The sequence below is a fragment of the Misgurnus anguillicaudatus genome, unplaced genomic scaffold, assembly GCF_027580225.2.
Source record: "Misgurnus anguillicaudatus unplaced genomic scaffold, ASM2758022v2 HiC_scaffold_28, whole genome shotgun sequence".
Taxonomy (NCBI): Eukaryota; Metazoa; Chordata; class Actinopteri; order Cypriniformes; family Cobitidae; genus Misgurnus; species Misgurnus anguillicaudatus.
This window is the reverse complement of record NW_027395278.1, coordinates 2,698,427-2,716,157: the sequence shown is the minus strand read 5'-3', so window position 1 is coordinate 2,716,157 and position 17,731 is coordinate 2,698,427. Positions and strand designations below refer to the sequence as shown.

Below are 17,731 nucleotides of genomic sequence, written 5' to 3'. Positions count from 1 at the left end.
GCTTTCAAACTAAACAATTTTTTTCATCCTACCTTCATTAGTTCTCTTTTTATCACCTCTCAAATATGGGTAGGTTTCTTCAAAAACACAAAATTTTGAGCAAAAAGCTGAGATAATTCCATTTTTGTAAAGTACGTTTGATAGAGATCAGATGCAGAGCGATCTTTAAAACATACACAGAGTTTTTTCTCTTTCACGTGAGGCGTTACTTCTAGGTTGTATAAGTTGCGGAAGTGCGCCACCTGGTGGATAATAACGGTATTGTGGAAAGCCGGAAATTCTCGTCATTGGCAAGGAAGCTTTTTCTCTTAATTGATGAGATAACTCGTCAATGGCGGGGAAAGAATCAAGTTCAGAGATAAGAAAAATGCTATCTAGTGGTCAAGGCGTAAACTCCAAAAGAAACAACTGGCATGAATCTTGTATGATACAATTTTTGGGGGATGCGTTAGTGTATTGCCGAACAAAATACTGTGATACTCACATGCACTTTCTTACACCCCTAATAAGAAGCAATGACTTGTAAATGAATTACTATTGAACAGAAGCTTTTCAAAGATTTGTTGATTTGATTCACAAATCTACCCATATTCTGATTCAGTTATGACTTCAGAAGACATAAGCACCCAAGCCTAGACCAATTTAATTGTGCTTTACGTCCATTTTGAAGCTTGAAAGCTACTGTCCCAATTTACTGTAATTGCATGGAAAACAGTGACTAATACACCATGCAAATTTTCTCTCGTCTTTCATGGAAGCAAAAAAATGAATGAAATGAGGATGATTTTAAATGATCATTTTTGGGTGAACCATTTTTTTAAATAAAGCAGTCTAGTTCATAATAACACAATTTCAAACATGACTCAAATCAGACGCCAAAAATAAAATAATTATTGTCTCTTTGACTCAATAATCCTTAAATGAATAATCGAAATGAACAATAAAGGTATTCAAACTATGCATTTTTAGGAACGGCCCTCTCTTGTAATACCCCTAGAGACTTTTCAGTTAAAATGTAACCGTGCACCCCAGTGAAACATCATTAAATTATTTAAAAAAGCGCTTTGTAATTGATAATCACTTAGCTGCAAGGCAATAACAAATCATTTAACAATAACACACCCAAATGTTTTAGTTTTCACACTAGCTGCCTTTGTCAATGATAAAGGAATTGGCATTTAACGTACAAGTGATTCTGGACCACAAAACCAGTCATAAGTCGCCAGGGTATATTTGAAGAGTTTGGTTCCAAAACGCAATTAATCCATTTTGACTAATTTCGGTAAAAACGTGTTTGCTAAACAAAGAAAGTGACAAGATGAAAACCACTATTTCCTGTTACAAACTTTCACATAGCATCTTTAGGTTTTTAAAACATAAAAAAATCTATTCCACAATTTGATTTTCAAAGATTTATTATAAAAAAATGCTATGAATCTATTGAATCAATATATAAATGTGCATTCATCTTTGTTATATTAATTTAGTTGACTAGTAGTATACGCTAATTAAAAAAGTAACATTATTTGGCATAAATCAAAACACTTACTTTGTCATATTAAGAACACTGTCATTGCTGCGGTTATACTTTAGACGTTGTCACTGAACTTTTTTGACAGCGATCAGCTGTAAAATGTAGGGATGCACCGAATCCAGATTTTTTAGGTTCGGCCGAATCCCGAATCCACCGTTTAAGATTCGGCCGAATCCGAAACCGAATACCGAATCCTACTCGCATCCTTATTCCAACACAGTAAAACACATTAATGAAGTAAAAAACGTCCACGGCAGTGTATTTTTCATTTTATTTAATTTTAACTGTACATTATGCCAGGATGACAAGTTGGAAAAACTATTTTGACAATTACCATAAGCCTATGCATAATGAAAGCGATGCGTTGCGACACGCTCGTTTTTCCAATAAGCAAGCAGCTCCGCGCTGAAAACTATATTTAACTTTGAGTGAGAAGCTCCGCTCGTCAATGTCAGTCTTCACACGGCCGTCCAATTACAGTGGAGGAGGGGCAGGACATTACCACAGCAACCAACCGGCTCACAGCTGAAGCATCACAGCTACCAAGCGCTCGGCTGAAAAACAGCTGGCATTTGGGGTCCTCAAGGCGTTTTCAGCGGTGTTTAAAAGTTTTGGTGTGTCCAGCTGACCGAAAGAAAAAGCTCATCTCCACGTCAGCACCCGATGTGTGTAATCAACGACTGCGTGACGTCGACCAGCGTAGCGCAAGCCTAGGGTTCGGTTCGGTGGAAAAAAAATCTAGGATTCGGCCGAACCCGAACCCCGCCAAAAAGCCCAGTATTCGGCCGAATCCGAAACCGAATCCTGGATTCGGTGCATCCCTAGTAAAATGTTTTGGTCCTGTTCGATTTTCGTTGGCTTCGAGTAAAATAATTGGAAAGTTTTTCATAAGATCCTCTGGGGTCAATGTGTTAGCATGACAGAAGCTTGATGCTGTCGGGAGAACAATTATTTGAATTTGATGGCTTACGTTTCTTGCCCGTCACAGAAAATCACCACAGGTGATCACACCAAAGTATTATTTTGTTTGTTTGTTAATCATGAAGTACAAAGTAGATGAGGAAAACTAGGATTCCGTGTGTATTTAACGCGCCACTATTGTTTTTTACAGTGCGTGGAATGGTGCGCTGTGATTTGTTGAGCGGATTTATTGCATTCTGCAGAGAAGAAGGACTGGCGTTTATTGTGTTTTGGAAAAAATTGAGAAAAGATGACAGAATAACATCGGATATGGGATTTTACATAAAATTAAGAATTTACTTTTTAATACTGAACTGATACAATACTGATTTAAATAGCGTTTGTTGCGCTTTGGAACAAAACTCTTTATTTGTAGCAATAGCCGACAATACATTGAAAGGTCAAAGTTATCAATTTAAATATTAAAAAGGATATTATGTAAAGATTATGTTTCATGAAGATATTTTGTACTAGTAGTGTGTGTTGATAAAGACTTAATTTGGGTAACTTTAAAACCGATAAATATTTTTATAATGGAACGCTTGATTTGTTTTGTTTTAGATGATGTATAAATCTCACTTTTCTAAAATTGTACCCTTATGACAGTGTTTGTGATCATATGATCTGTCATGTCACATGTACTTTTTGTGCTTAATTGTAGTTTGCAGTTGTTTTAGTGGTACTTGCTAAGGCAACAAATGTCCAAGTATGAAACATTAATGCATCAGCGGTCCCACACGGTTGGTGTTATGACCATAATTACATCAAATCTATTAAATCGCCACATTTTTGTATCAAAGGGCAATAAAAAAAATCTCTCCAACATGGCCTTCGGAACTTGACAGCTATGTCTTATGATCTTACAAAGCGCTTATTTTTTGTAGTTTTAGATCAATGTCAGGACAAATCCAACACCAGTTAGCAGACACTCACACTCTGCTTTGATGGCAGCAGTGTTGACGGGTATGTACGGATGTCTGGCAAGGTATTTGGATTTCAACAGGTCCTGGCAGACGCGTCGAGCCGCTTTCGTCATCTGAGATGTGTGAAGGTAGAACGCCTGCCTGGTCTTAACAGCAAACTTCGGGCACTCGCTGTGTCTCATGGGGAGACCGTGAGGACTCTGAAAACCAAACACAGACAGAGATTAGAGCAGGTGACAGGTATAAATATTGCATTTTTGTGAATGTTTTCAAGTTAAATGAAACGCAGTATACACTTCACTTAAAAGAAGCATCATAAAACAGAATTGTACAGTAAATGAACAAATTAAACAGACTAAATAAAGCAGGCTCAAGGGAAGAGACAGATACGTTCATGAGAAGAAATCACTCCAGGCCCTGCTGGAAAATGTTTGGAGATGATCCACTTTACACCCACCATGTTGCTGCGGTTAGGTCCAGGCCTTTCTCCATCCAGTCTGGTTGGCAACTTTAGACCTCCGTACTTCTTCCAGTAGGTCCAGCAGGAGGCACACAGTCTGCATTGCATGTTGGGTGGCCCCCATGAGTACCACTGATACGAGTTAGTGGCTACACACAAAAATACAGAAAAAAGCTCCTTCAAAATAAAGCGCAACATGTTTAGGCCAACAGTTTAGTGCAGTTACGCTTTACACATGCAAAGGTGTAAGTCAATCACAAAAAAAAAACGTTTTTAGTCTTAAGGGCTGCGTCACGTCTATGAAAACTCAGAGCGGTTTCACATGTGGTGCGATTGCCTGGTCCGAACCCGAGTTTGATTGCTCCCCCCTCCCCATGCCCCCCATGGACTGTGTTCACATATTATTTTTGCATCCGAACCGCGGTACGCTTGCATCATCAAGCTGCAGCCGGCGTGTTCTCATGTTGCTTGGCAACCGCTGTAAACGAGAAGATGACAAGCGTGATTGACGAACTGCAAGCAGAGAGATGATTTCTGAATGCCTCCGCAAAAATTTACGTCACCGGACAGCCCGTTGTCATCGAAACGACTTTAGTATGTTTGCGGCAGACAGACGAAAGTCCGTTTCAGTATTATTTATCGGAAGACAGCGTTCACATCATCCAAATGTACCGAACTCTGATGTCAATCGAACCCGGGTGCGCACCAAAATTGCTAATGTAAAAACGCCCTCAGAGGTATCGTAAACCGGAAGTGCACATTAAATAGCGTTTTCAGCCGAGTTTAAAAGCTTTGTTGTGCCTGCCCCCTAAAGGGGGTCGCACACCGGACAAAAAGCGCCACGTCACGCCACGAATCTAAAAACAGAACACATTATTTTCTATTAATGTACGCACACCGGCGGCAGCTGTCCGCTGTGACTCTGGATGCTGCTCAAATCCGTCACGCCACAGAGCACCACTCACATAGTTTAATATTAAATAACATCATATTTGTCCCAAATCATTAACGATTAACATAGGCAGCTACTTTTTTGCATTTTGAAGTATCTAACCAAGCTTGTGCTATTTCATGTGCAGTTCCGGTGTGTGATACCTGCGAGTTGTCCTATACGCGACGTGGGTGTGCAGGTGTGCAGATTAGTCAATTTTCATAAAAAAATCCAGATAACTTACTCACCACCATGTCATCCAAAATGTTGATGTCTTTCTTTGTTCAGTCGAGAAGAAATTATGTTTTTTGAGGAAAACATTCCAGGATATTTCTTATTTTAATGAACTTTAATGGAACCCAACATGTAACAGTTTTAATGCAGTTTAAAATTGCAGTTTCAAAGGATTCTAAACGATCCCAAACGAGGCATAAGGGTCTTATCTAGCGAAACAGTTGTCATTTTTGAAAAGATAAACAAAAAATATGCACTTTTAAACCACAACTATTCGTCTAACTCCGGTCATGGGACGCGCCAGCGCTACCTCACGCAATATGTCATCACATCAAGAGGTCACGGTTGACGTATGCGAAACTACGCCCCAGTGTTTAGAAAGAGTTCCGACGTTGTTGTATGTCCAATGATAATAATTAATGTCTTTGTGTCAGTTTATTGTTTAAAATGGTCCGCAAATGTGCGTTTCATATATGTAACACGTGACCTTTCCACGGCATTACCCAATTAATTGAGGACGCGCTGGCGCGTCACAGGACTGAAGATAGACGAGAAGTTGGGGTTTAAAAGTGCTTTTTTTTCTTGTCAAAAATGACAATTGTTTAGCTAGATAAGACCCTTATGCCTCATTTGGGATTGTTTACATTAAAATTGCAATTTTAAACTGCATTAAAACTGTTACGTGTTGGGGTCCATTAAACTCCATTAAAATGAGAAAAATCCTAGAATGTTTTCTTCAGAAAACATAATTTCTTCTCGACTAAAAGAAAGACATCAACATTTTGGATGACATGGTGGTGAGTAAATTATCTGGATTATTTTTAATGAAAATGGACTTATCCTTTAAGGCTCAGAGAGGGAGTGAAAAAACTGCGGAAATGTCCCCTTAATTTTTTGTTATCTGCAGTGCCTCACTGTGACTGTCATTAAATCAAAGAAGCTATGGATGAAGAAAGCAGGCCACAAACTCACTGTAACAGCTCTCACACGCCCGACCCAGTACGATGGGCTGACCCGGTATCCCTGGAACAACCCCTGCTCCGTTTACCAGCCCAGGCTTAATGCTGTTCATACTCAGCTGGTTAGGGTTGGGTTTGTTACTGTGGAAACAAAGAAAGTTGGTTATGAGGTCTACTGGAATTTAAGTCCAATCACTTAAAGTTTATGGTGAAATGCAAAAACTGGGGTTGAGGTTTGACCCTTGAGCTACTCACTAGTTGGGGATGTAAACCTGTTTGAGCTTGCTCTCAGCCTCTGCTGCTTTTAACCTTTTCTGTATCGAACAAATGAGAACAGTCTCTGTGTCAAAACTATTGTGCTTGTTTAGAAGTGGAGAAAGAGAGAGAGAATGGTATAAGATGGATTACCTGCTGAACATATCTGTCTGTGGTCTTCCACATGTAATAATACTCAATAATGCTGGTTAAAGATTTCCAAGGGAGCTGGAATACAAAGATAATACCAATGATTCCCACCACAAACAAAGAATTAGTTACACATTTATTCAGGGTCCCCACACCTTAGTTAACCTTAAATTTAAGGACCTTTCAAAGACTTTCCAGGTCCAATAACCTCAAATTTAAGGACTAAATGTGGGGACACATTTCAAGTGAGAGCAAGGTTACATTGTGTTACCTTTAGTTTTAAGATACATTGTTACAGTTCCTTTTCGAGGTAACTCGTGCTGCGTCACTGCGGTGACACTTTAGGGACGCCTCCAGGGGTAAGTGCGTCTGAATGTGTATATCAAATTCAATCAACGGTCAGGCTTAACGACAAAGACAGGGTGACGCGGGAGCCAGGAAGTATATTGCTATCTGAAATATTGCCAAAGACGGGGATACAGGGACGCAGGAAGGATGGCAAGGGAGATGCAGCAACTTGTTCCCTTCTCAGGGAACAACAGTTACATATGTAACCCAAGACGTTTTCATGTGTCAAACACAACTATGCAAAAAAGCATTTTGGTATGAATCAACATTCCCAGGGCCTTGAATTTTTTTCCCCCAGATTCACAAACTTTCAAGGACCCGTGGGAACCCTGTTTATTGGTTTTCTTGTATCAAATCAGTCATGTTTTAGGATGGAAATCAGAAGGAAATTATTGATGCTTGTTTTGATTCATATTCCACCTAATGTTTTATTCTCAACGATTACTTTGTATATTCGAGGAAACACCAAATAACCGTTCCTACTTATTACACCATGGTTTATTCTCTCACACAACATTGAATAGATGACAAAAATAGTATTTGCTATGGTGCTATATACTGAGAATGACGCCGATTGATTGTTTTAGTACTGTGGGTTCACTTTGTATCTGTGATGCACATCATCTCTAACTACTATTAACTTAAAAACATAAAAATCTTCAAAGTAAGAACCATTTCTTGATTCCCATCCTTTGTGTCCCTGAATCAGCTGGTTTACTTTAACTGTGCCCATTTTCCATGACTGGCTCCTCCCTACTTCTCCAAGCAGACAGAAGCTCAGGGCCAAAACACTCATTATTGCACTTGCACACAGCAACCACCAGGTGGCAGAGTTAAACATGAACTTGGCACACTTACTCTCCACCAAACAAAGGCAGTTTATCAGTCATGACTGCATAGTATATACAGCGCAGGAAATCATTTTTAAGCAATATATAGCACACAGTGAAGAAATTCTGTTAATTGTTGCCATTAATTGTGTTTAAACCCTCCCCTGGATGAACTCACAAAGTCTTGCTGGATATCAGTGAAGTCTTTGCCGTATTTTTCAAGTGCCTCCTCAAACAGGTTGGCTTCGGATGCGCTCCATTCTTCCATTTCATCCCGACAGAGTACAGGGCCGCCCTGGGGTACTAGCGCAGAGATGGCCCGTGTCATGTCGTAACCGTTCTTATGCATCGTGTCCATGGCATGAAACTAAAAGAAAGCATAAGAGAAAAATCTTTGTTTCCTAGGATTACATTTCAGGTAAGCTTGTTGTTTTTTAAGAAAAGCGTGCTATGTATAAGACAATACATTAAGACTGTATAAAATTGTATGTATTTTTTTGGTGAGCAGTGTATGAGTATCTGTCTTGCATTGATGCTATCTGGCATCTTTCCTTCATGTTTTGTATACAAAAGACAGGGTTCCCTTACAGAAGTGACTGTCATTAATCTAAACACAGTTATGGCAAACTTTAACTTCCAATTGCATAATAATGTTCAAAACAGAGTGTTTCAAAAGCGGTGTTGAACTTGAAACACTGCAAAGATAAATATAAATAATTTGTAGGTTGATTTCTCACTAGCAAAACATCTGAATTAGCCCAATAAACCAGCGATAGGTACCCAATGCTTATCCAATTGTATGTCTAACCAATGGCAGAGTGTTTGGAAAACCCGTTTTATGATATGATTTCATGAATATACGTCATTTACATCATTTTTTTTGTTTAAAAATAAACAAGTTGAGCAAGTACATAAAAACTGAATTCAGAACTGTCTCATTACCTTACTCTGATTCACAACGTTAAGCTTATAATAATGATTTATAATTGGAAATGTATGATTTTGCGGGAAATGTCAGTTTATTTGCGGTATTCGTGCATAGTTGGACGCTTGAACATTTTTTGTTTACTCGCTTTATTTACGTGTGAAAGTCGCGCTTGAAATTTTAGTCATAGACATTTACACGTAAATTCGCGTCATGGGAGGGGTTTCTGCGGGCCGGCAGATCCAAGCTTTCACCCACTCCTTTCTAAGCAAATGTTCAAATAGACACTGTGTTTACTAGTCGACTGCAGATTTGGTGATTTGCGCGTGGTTGGACACTTGAACATTTTGAGTTTACTCGCTTCATTTGCGCGTGAAAGTCGCGTAAATTCGTGTCAAGATCCTTTAAATTCCTGTAAAAGTGCGAAGATGTCTCGTATAGCGATGATGATTGTCCTCCATTGTTGTTTTGTATTTCTGACTCCACTCACTTCTGTAATCACTTCACTACTAGAGCAAGCTCCTGATTGGTTAGCGAAGCCCAAAAATCCACCAAAGTTCAGATTTTTCAACTCGCACAATTCCCGCGCCAACGCTCGAAACGTTCAATTCTCAAGGCGGCATTCGCATGTTTTGTGCCGCAGGATGCCTATTCCCGCCTTTGCATTGACTTAACATGTAAATCACTCGCGCTTGCCGCCTCTTCCGCGTCTGGTGTGAACGCACAGTTAAAGTGTGTAAAGAAACCTGCAATTTTATGTTATGTTTCAAACAGAGATGGAAAAAGGGAGAAGAAAGTTACTGACTGCAGCATTAAAATTGTCATGAAATTGAAATTAAAAACTTTTTTTTGAATATTGTGTTTTTTACCTTATTTTCCAGCTCTCTTTACCTTTGGTCATGAGAAATGATCGCAGCGATTAGCAACATGACCTAACAAACAACTAACAACGAAAGTAATAGGTGTAAGAGAGTATACATCACTTCAAATAATTTATGAATCATTGGTTCTTAAGAATGCACAGTCTATAGTGAGTGATCCTGATCATGTTTTATTCCCAATGTATCAACTTCTGCCCTTAGGAAAACGTTTTAGAGTCCCACTATGTAAGAGCAACCATTATAAAAATTCACTTTTACCGGTATCTATTAAAGGATTAGTAAATTTTCTAAAAAAAAATCCAGATAATTTACTCACCACCATGTCATCCAAAATGTTGATGTCTTTCTTTGTTCAGTCGAGAAGAAATTATGTTTTTTTTTTTAAGAAAACATTCCAGGATTTTTCTCATTTAATGGACTTTAATGGACCCCAACACGTAACTGTTTTAATGCAGTTTCAACCGAGTTTCAAAGGACTCTAAACGATCTAAAACGAGGCATAAGGGTCTTATCTAGAGAAATGATTATCATTTTTGACAAGAAAAATTTAAAATATGCACTTTTAAACTACATCTTCTCGTCTTCCTCCGGTCATGTGACACGCCAGCACGACCTCAGGTAATACGTCATCACGTCAAGAGATCACGGATGACATATGCAAAACTCCGCCCCAGTGTTTACAAGTGTGGAGAAAGAGGACCGTTCCGACGTTGTATGTGAATTGATACTAATTAATGACTTTGTGTCGGTTTATTGTTTAAAATGGTCCGCAAATGTGCATTTCATAAATGTAACACGTGACCTTTCTACGTCACTATGCAATTACGTGAGGTCGCACTGGCCCTTCACCAGAAGTTGTTGTTTAAAAGTGCATATTTTTTTTCTATCGTTTCGTTAGATAAGACCCTTATGCCTAGTTTGGGATCGTTTAGAGTCCTTTGAAACTCCGTTGAAAAAAACTGTTAAGTGTTGGGTTCCATTAAAGTCCATTAAAATGAGAAAATCCTGGAATGTTTTCCTCAAAAAACATAATTTCTTCTCGACTGAAGAAAAAAACACATCAACATTTTGGATGACATGGTGGTGAGTAAATTATCTGGACTTTTTTTTAGAAAATGGACTAATCCTTTAATATTTTAAATAGTAAGATGTAGTTCTTTTTTCTATTTTTATTTCTTATTTATTTGTATATTGTTATTGTGTGTTGTGTGTATGATTATGTATTATTGCAGCTTTGTCCTTTTCAGGAAAATTGTTTTGGACTCAATGAAGTATACTCTACTCTACAACGATGCATTCGTTTTAAAATTTTAAAATTTAAGTTGCGCCCTACCTTTTTTCTCATTTCAGAAACCGTTTCACTCGTCATGACGGGGAAAATAAAACAAATCTCTACGTACGTAGCAAACACAAATAATCACAAATAAACACAAATAGCCAAAATTAAATGACTGTAATAATGACAGTAGCTTGCAGGTGCTAGAATGATGATTTTAAATAACATAGTGACTGAATTTACAGATTTTAATCAAACTTTTAAGATTATGCATTGTATCGATTAGTTTGTATGCGATAAACTGAAAGATTAAATTTTTTAAATACTTTTTAAATGGCAGGATACATATAACAAGATATTTTCATTTTATCATAGAACATATGATGGCCTGTACACTAAATCAAAATAAAGCATTAAGATTAACAACCAATTAAAAAAATTGGACAAATAATTAAAAAGGTTTTAGATTTACTATTTAAACAGCTGCCAGTAATGAGTGTAAATCTGCTGAGTCTAACTAAAGTGTAAATCTTCCAGGAACGTGCGTGCGTGTGTGTGTGTGTGTGTAATAACATGAGATGTGCTGTACCAGTGTGATGTCTCTGGAGGCTGCCGCAGCGCTCATGTGCAGACTGGGCTGCCGAACTGAACTGCTGCAGTCTAGAGCCCGCGCAAACGTACCCACAGACCTGCACGGGAGGGGCAAATTTGAGAAAGAGCGAAAATATGCAAAAAAAATTAGGAGACAGAATGAGTATAGAACATGTTTTTTAGGAAAAGAAAGTAAACCAAGTGGAAAAATAAAGAAGGAAAAAATCTGGGTATGAAACACGCTTACCGGGCCACGACTAGAAACTGGTCGATCTGTTTCTCACTGAGGGGGTTGGTTGGATCCCACACCTTCTCCTCCAGTTTTTCAAGCTCCCGATCGTCACTCTCTCCTGACAAACCAACACCCACATTTCTCATCATTTAATTACAATATCCATACAGCTAAGATATTTTATCTGCCTTCTTCCTAAAGCACTTTTATTTAAAGTTTAGCTATTAAAGTCTGTGCTAATAGTTATATGAAACATATCAGGGTCCCATTCAACATTCAATTTTTACAGTCTCTCACTAACGCCAATATGGATCAAAAAAGTTTATTGGCATTATATTGCAGATACCAAGTTGTGAGGTAAACTAAGGGGCTGTGTACACTTAGTATTAAGATGTGTTTTCGTCGATCGGAACACAAGTGGACGAGAGAGACACATCACGTTTACACCTGCTATTTAAATCCGTCTCTTTTGTCCACTTTCTGTCCTGAATACTGTGAGGGGGTGGCTTGTCGAGACTGTGGGCAAGTCTCTCCGCTGTCATTTTAACACAAGCGGGAGTAATGACGAGTTTATATGCACACGAACTAATATTATGTCAGAGTCCACTGCTTTTGTTGTAAGTAAACATGCTGCACATCGTTTTGTACATGTATATGTTAGAGCTTTATCTGAATTTTCAGCGCAATTGATGAAATAGGATCCCGCAACTTTCACACGCTTGCAAAATGAAACTGCGGAGATCAGCCGCTTTAGTTTTATCAACAAAAGGCTAAAAATAGCGCTGTTCAAGGTGTGTTCGCGCCAGAAGTCAGAAAAGACGTAAAACATTGTGTTTAGTACCTTAGATTAGATAAATGGGAGGAGAGAAGGTGGTCCGTGTGGCTGTTTGAACACATTCAACCACATGTGCGTTTACACTACAAAAGCAATCCGATCGAAAGGGGTTTGGACTACCTCTGAATGTGGTTGAAAGTGGTCGAATGTGGACGACCTTAAAACATTTTAAACACCGTTTACACCTGGCATTAACGTCATCCACTTGTGATCCGATCAACAAAAACGCATGTTAATGCCAAGTGTAAACAGCCTCTAAAAGCTAGTGGCCATTTGAGAAGAAGGAGTCACTTAATATCACCTCTAGTGAAAATAACATCAAAGCATAAAAAATGCATTTCAGGGCACTTCAGAGTTTTTTATTATTTTTTAAAATAAAGACAATCAAGATGACGGAAGAGCATGAGATGTTTTAAAAATCTGAAGTGTTAGCAGTGTCAGCTGAAGAGCACTGGGTGTAAAACAACAGCAGAGCTTTGGTTGATGTCTTACCTTCTTTAAGGAGGTCAGTGATGTCAGCTTGGTACTTATTTCCAACTCTGATCTCTCCTTTATCAGCCAGCAGAGTCTTCTGCTGTGGGTCATACACCAGCGAGTAAAAAAAAGCATCCTGCAAACAAAGGACACCATGATTAAAGCTTAAATGTAAACAAATAAACTGATGGAGGGCAATGTTTGTGCAGTGTTTTCAATTCACTTTCTGTGGGAGCTAAGCAACAAGCTGACACAGGGAATTGTGGGATTGACGGTGGAAAATCACGTCACACTTTGGAAACAACATTCATAGGTTCCCACGGAGTTGAAACGGAGTTTCAAAGGTCTATAAACGATCCCAAACGAGGCATTAGGGTCTTATCTAGCGAAACGATTGTCATTTTTGACAAGAAAAAAAAATGCTCTTTTAAACCACAACTTTCGTCTAGATCCAGTCCAGCGCAACCTAACGTAAATGCGTAGTGACGTAGGGAGGTCACGTGTTACATATATAAAACGCAAATTTGCGGACCATTGTAAACAATAAACTGACACAAAGACATTGATTAGTATCAGTTGACATACAACAACGTAGGAACGGTCCTCTTTCTCCACACTTGTAAACACTGGTGCGGAGTTTCGCGTTCGTCCTCTGTGACCTCTTGATGTATTGCGTGGGGTCACGCTGGCGCATCACGACTGGATCTTGACGAGAAGTTGTGGTTTAAAAGTGGATATTTTTTATTTTTCTTGTCAAAAATGACAATCATTTCGCTAGATAAGACCCTTATGCCTCGTTTGGGATCGTTTATAGTCCTTTGAAACTCCATTGAAAAAAACTGTTAAGTGTTGAGTTAAGTATTAAATGTTGGGCTCTATTAAAGTCCATTAAAATGAGAAAAATCCTGCAATGTTTTCCTCAAAAAAACATAATTTCTTCTTGACTGAACAAAGAAAGACATCAACATTTTGGATGACATGGTGGTGAGTAAATTATCTGGAATATAATGCAAACTTTTTCCATGTTTAAGTGCTATAGTTAGGTCACCAGGGCTTCGATCAGCCTAGAAAACGTGAAAAAAAAACAGCAAATTAGTTCTGGTAAACCATCCTCTGCAAGCATGTGAAAAAATAGGTCATTCAGATTTCGCTGTAAAAAGGGGATCTTATTATAATAACACCGCCCCTTAACCATGCCACCGCCATTTAGTGCAGAAAGAGAGAACGAGAAAATTGTGCTGTCTGTCAACTCAATTGACAGCACAATTGAGTTTCAATTTCAACAAACCACCATTATGGTGATCAGTGTTTGCATTGCATCAGTTAATTTGCATTTACAGGGACACACTGCAAACAATGACTCTCTTACTTAGTATTTTTGTCTTGTTTTCAGTACAAGCATTTAAAAATTCTTAAATGAAGTTGTATTTCTTGATGAGCAAAATGACCTAGGAAAATAAGTCTAGTTTTTAGACAAAACATATATATTTTAGGTAAATTAGTGCTTAAAGGAACAGTATGTAGGATTGTGGCCAAAACCAGAGTCATATAATAAGAGAGTTACGACACTCACATAGACGTCCGTTGTAAGAATGGTATGCGGAAGTAACAGCGTGTCATGTAGTGACGCATAGTTCCAAACGCAGCACTGAAGCCCATTCATTTCAATGGCACCTGCTGGTAAATCGATGAAATTACAGTTTCTCTTTACATTTTCGGACATTTTATGAATATAGTCAACAGTGATATTTTATGAACTCTGCTGTAGGTAATGATTATCATTAATAATAACTAGTAAAACTTTTATATTTTAATGAGTTTTGTATAATGTGTGAATAATATAGATTTAATGGTTTAATATTTTATTACTGGTGGCCATCTTATCTTTTTTATATATTACGAGTAACACTAGGGGGCAACAGCGACAAGCTAAATGCCTCATAAGAAAGTCACACTGCTTCACAATGCTGCTATGCATTTAATTGTGTTTGGTAAGTAATACGAGTGATAAACACTTAATTCAAGAAAATTTCTTTTTGCTTGTTTTAATCACAAATTCGCTTAAATTTTTTATTTTTTGTCTAAAAACTAGACTTATTATCCTAGATCATTTTGCTCAATAAAAATACATCTTAATTTAAGAATTTTCTGATATTTTTACTGAAAACAAGACAAAAATACTAAGTAAGAAAGTCATTTCTTTGCAGTGCATGGCCAAAAATTGCTAAGTTTTGCTTACACCTATAACGTGGTAATTTTGACATGTTGTGATAAATTATCTATGGGGTATTTTGAGCTAAGACTTTACATACACACATACACATGGAGATGCCAAAGACTTATTTTACATCTTTAAAAAGTCTCTTAAAATGTCCCCTTTAATAGATAGAGATGAGGAGCAGAGAACACGAGTACATTTATCAAATTAATACTGTATTTATTGTTATTAATAACGCATACTTTCCTATGAAGGTTATCTTACAAAGATACATAATTTTTGGCATACTACATAACATTTTAATTTAACTGCATACATTTTATAGTGGGAACATTATGCTCTTCATTTTATGTTTTTTTATAATTTACCTATTAATGCTTTTTAGTTGAATGGTTCATTGGATTTTCTCCCAAAAACTATTTTGAATTCAAACAATATTTGAAGGACCCCTAGTAAATACCACCACAGAACCCCCAAAGGTCCACGTTGCAACCTATGCATTAAAGAATTAGAACGATACAGACTCTTGACCAGTGTTGGGGAAAGTTACTTTTAAAAGTAATGCATTACAATATTAAGTTACTCCCCCAAAAAGTAACTAGTTGTGTTCATGGAAAGTAATACTTGCATTACTTTTAAGTTACTTTTTTATCTAATTAATTAAACTGAAAAGTAACTTGCATTACTTTTTTTAAAAATTAAGTAAAATATGAATGTGTACATTTATAAAGTAATGCGTTACTTTACTCGTGACTTCAGAAAAGTAATACAATTACATAATGCACATTACTTGTAATGCGTTACCCACAACACTGCTCGTGACCATTACTAAATTGTTAGCACTGACTCAAAAACTCAAGGAAAAAGTCAGCCCTTGTGGGTTCCTCAGGTATAGGCAAAAAATAAATGGGTTTATTATAATGGCACATTTGGGACCATCCTGCCAAGTCTTGGGTCTCTGCAATTTATGATCTTTAAGGCATTTTCTGGGTAGGAAAATTAAAAAACTGAACAAATACAACAGGGTGCCAAAAGCAACTGACCATCCATCCATGCATTAAACCAATAAAACCTTTTAACCAACCATCCATCAATCCATGCAGAGAGAGAAACAAGTTTGTCTAAAATAGGGATATAACTTAAGCGCAAGTTGTATCAATCAGGCATCCTGATAAAACGCTTCCCCTAGAGCTGTAACGATTAATTGTGCAAATGCGCATTTTCTTAATTAATTTAAATGAATTATGGTGAAATCCCGACACATCCAAAAGCCAGATTTGTGCCACAGAATGTTTATAAGAATATTTATATTATACGACTCCGACTCATAATGATTTTAGATTGATAAGGACTTCTCACTGACCAAAATGTCATAGTACACGCACAAGCTGCACATGAAATATCGCAGCCTTGCAATTCAGAATCGATTTCAGACAGGTGTTTTAATGGGAGACGAAATTTATCGTCACAACCCTAGTTTCCCCCCCAACTGTTATCATGCATATGATGACTCTATTGACCATCTATTGATGGCAACATAGACCATACCGATGACAACCACACTGCTGTACATTATTCACACACACCCAGCAAACCTCTGCCATTTTTAAACGGATTTCTTCTGCGCCAGTGGACACATACCGTAAGCAGAGTCTCTAGTCTGCTCATTACTAAATATGAGAAGGAACATACTGGGTCAACATGCTGAATTATTCATTTAGATTGGGACTCAAAACCATCTCGCTCACTCACATGCTTCAGATAAACATTTCCCTTTCACACGCGTGCTGTGAACGAAGATGCAGTGAGTGAAAGGCAAATTCATGCAAAGTAGAGTTGCAGCACGTGTGCTCAAAAGCTATGATGATACTCACCTCTCTCTCTAGATAGGACTTGAGGGCTTCCGTTTCATTTAGGAGTGTAACACAGCATTTCCCCCTGAAAAAAAAACAATGACATACAAATGTTTATTATAGACTGAATCACACAGCCACATATGCTGCTAAATGGATCATAATCAGATCACACTGTTTGTTCCAAATGCTGTTGGACAGAAATGGCATTTTGCGTTAGCTCTGCTGTCTGGCCATGGTTATGAAATTGCCATGAGGTAACCGTACAATCATTTAGTGCAGTACGTGTGTTCACTACTCACAGGGATGGGTTAAATGCAGGATCACATTTCGAGTATGCATTGCATACTTGAATAGCTTGTCACTTTCATGTGTATGTTTAAAGCTTAAAGCTCACATAACACACCGTTTTTGCCTAATCTAATTTTAATCTTGGTTACTTATAGAGTAGTATTTCATCCTTCATATGTCCAAAGAGTCTTTCATGTTGTCAGCTTATTAAAAAGACAGAACAGCCTTTCCGTTTTTTTCCGGAGAAAGACGAACACTTACATATATGATCCAGAATCGGATACTGAGTCAGTAATTGATCAACAGCAGCAACGATTACAGCAGGACATCTCTCTATCTGGTAATTAATCCTTGTTTGTTTATCCGCTATTTTAATAAAAAATGTGTATTTTTTCTGCATTTTCCCATTTAAAAGGTGTAAATGTCATAAGTGCATTACAATGCCGACTGAGGCGGAAAATGTTTGCTGTTGTTTACATTACATGCACGTAAGCTCTGATTGCAAACAAAACACGTGAGATTTTTATTAAAGGAATATTCCATTTTCTTAAAAGAAAAATCAAGATAATTT

At 37.7% G+C, this 17,731-nt stretch overlaps 1 protein-coding gene across 2 annotated transcripts in view; it reads right to left on the bottom strand.

Moving 5' to 3' along the window:
• The window catches only part of LOC129417201 (metastasis-associated protein MTA1), a 69,814-nt gene that overhangs the window by 7,359 nt on the left and 44,724 nt on the right, over nt 1-17,731 (bottom strand). For both annotated transcript variants that reach the window (XM_055171707.2, XM_055171708.2), the window contains 10 exons: nt 16,891-16,954; nt 12,817-12,934; nt 11,505-11,607; nt 11,256-11,355; nt 7,763-7,951; nt 6,410-6,484; nt 6,257-6,315; nt 6,015-6,142; nt 3,875-4,026; nt 3,428-3,617 (listed from right to left, as the gene is read on the bottom strand). In XM_055171707.2, the coding sequence (XP_055027682.1) occupies nt 3,428-3,617; nt 3,875-4,026; nt 6,015-6,142; nt 6,257-6,315; nt 6,410-6,484; nt 7,763-7,951; nt 11,256-11,355; nt 11,505-11,607; nt 12,817-12,934; nt 16,891-16,954 (1,178 nt within the window). The remainder of the gene's footprint in view (nt 1-3,427; nt 3,618-3,874; nt 4,027-6,014; nt 6,143-6,256; nt 6,316-6,409; nt 6,485-7,762; nt 7,952-11,255; nt 11,356-11,504; nt 11,608-12,816; nt 12,935-16,890; nt 16,955-17,731) is intronic.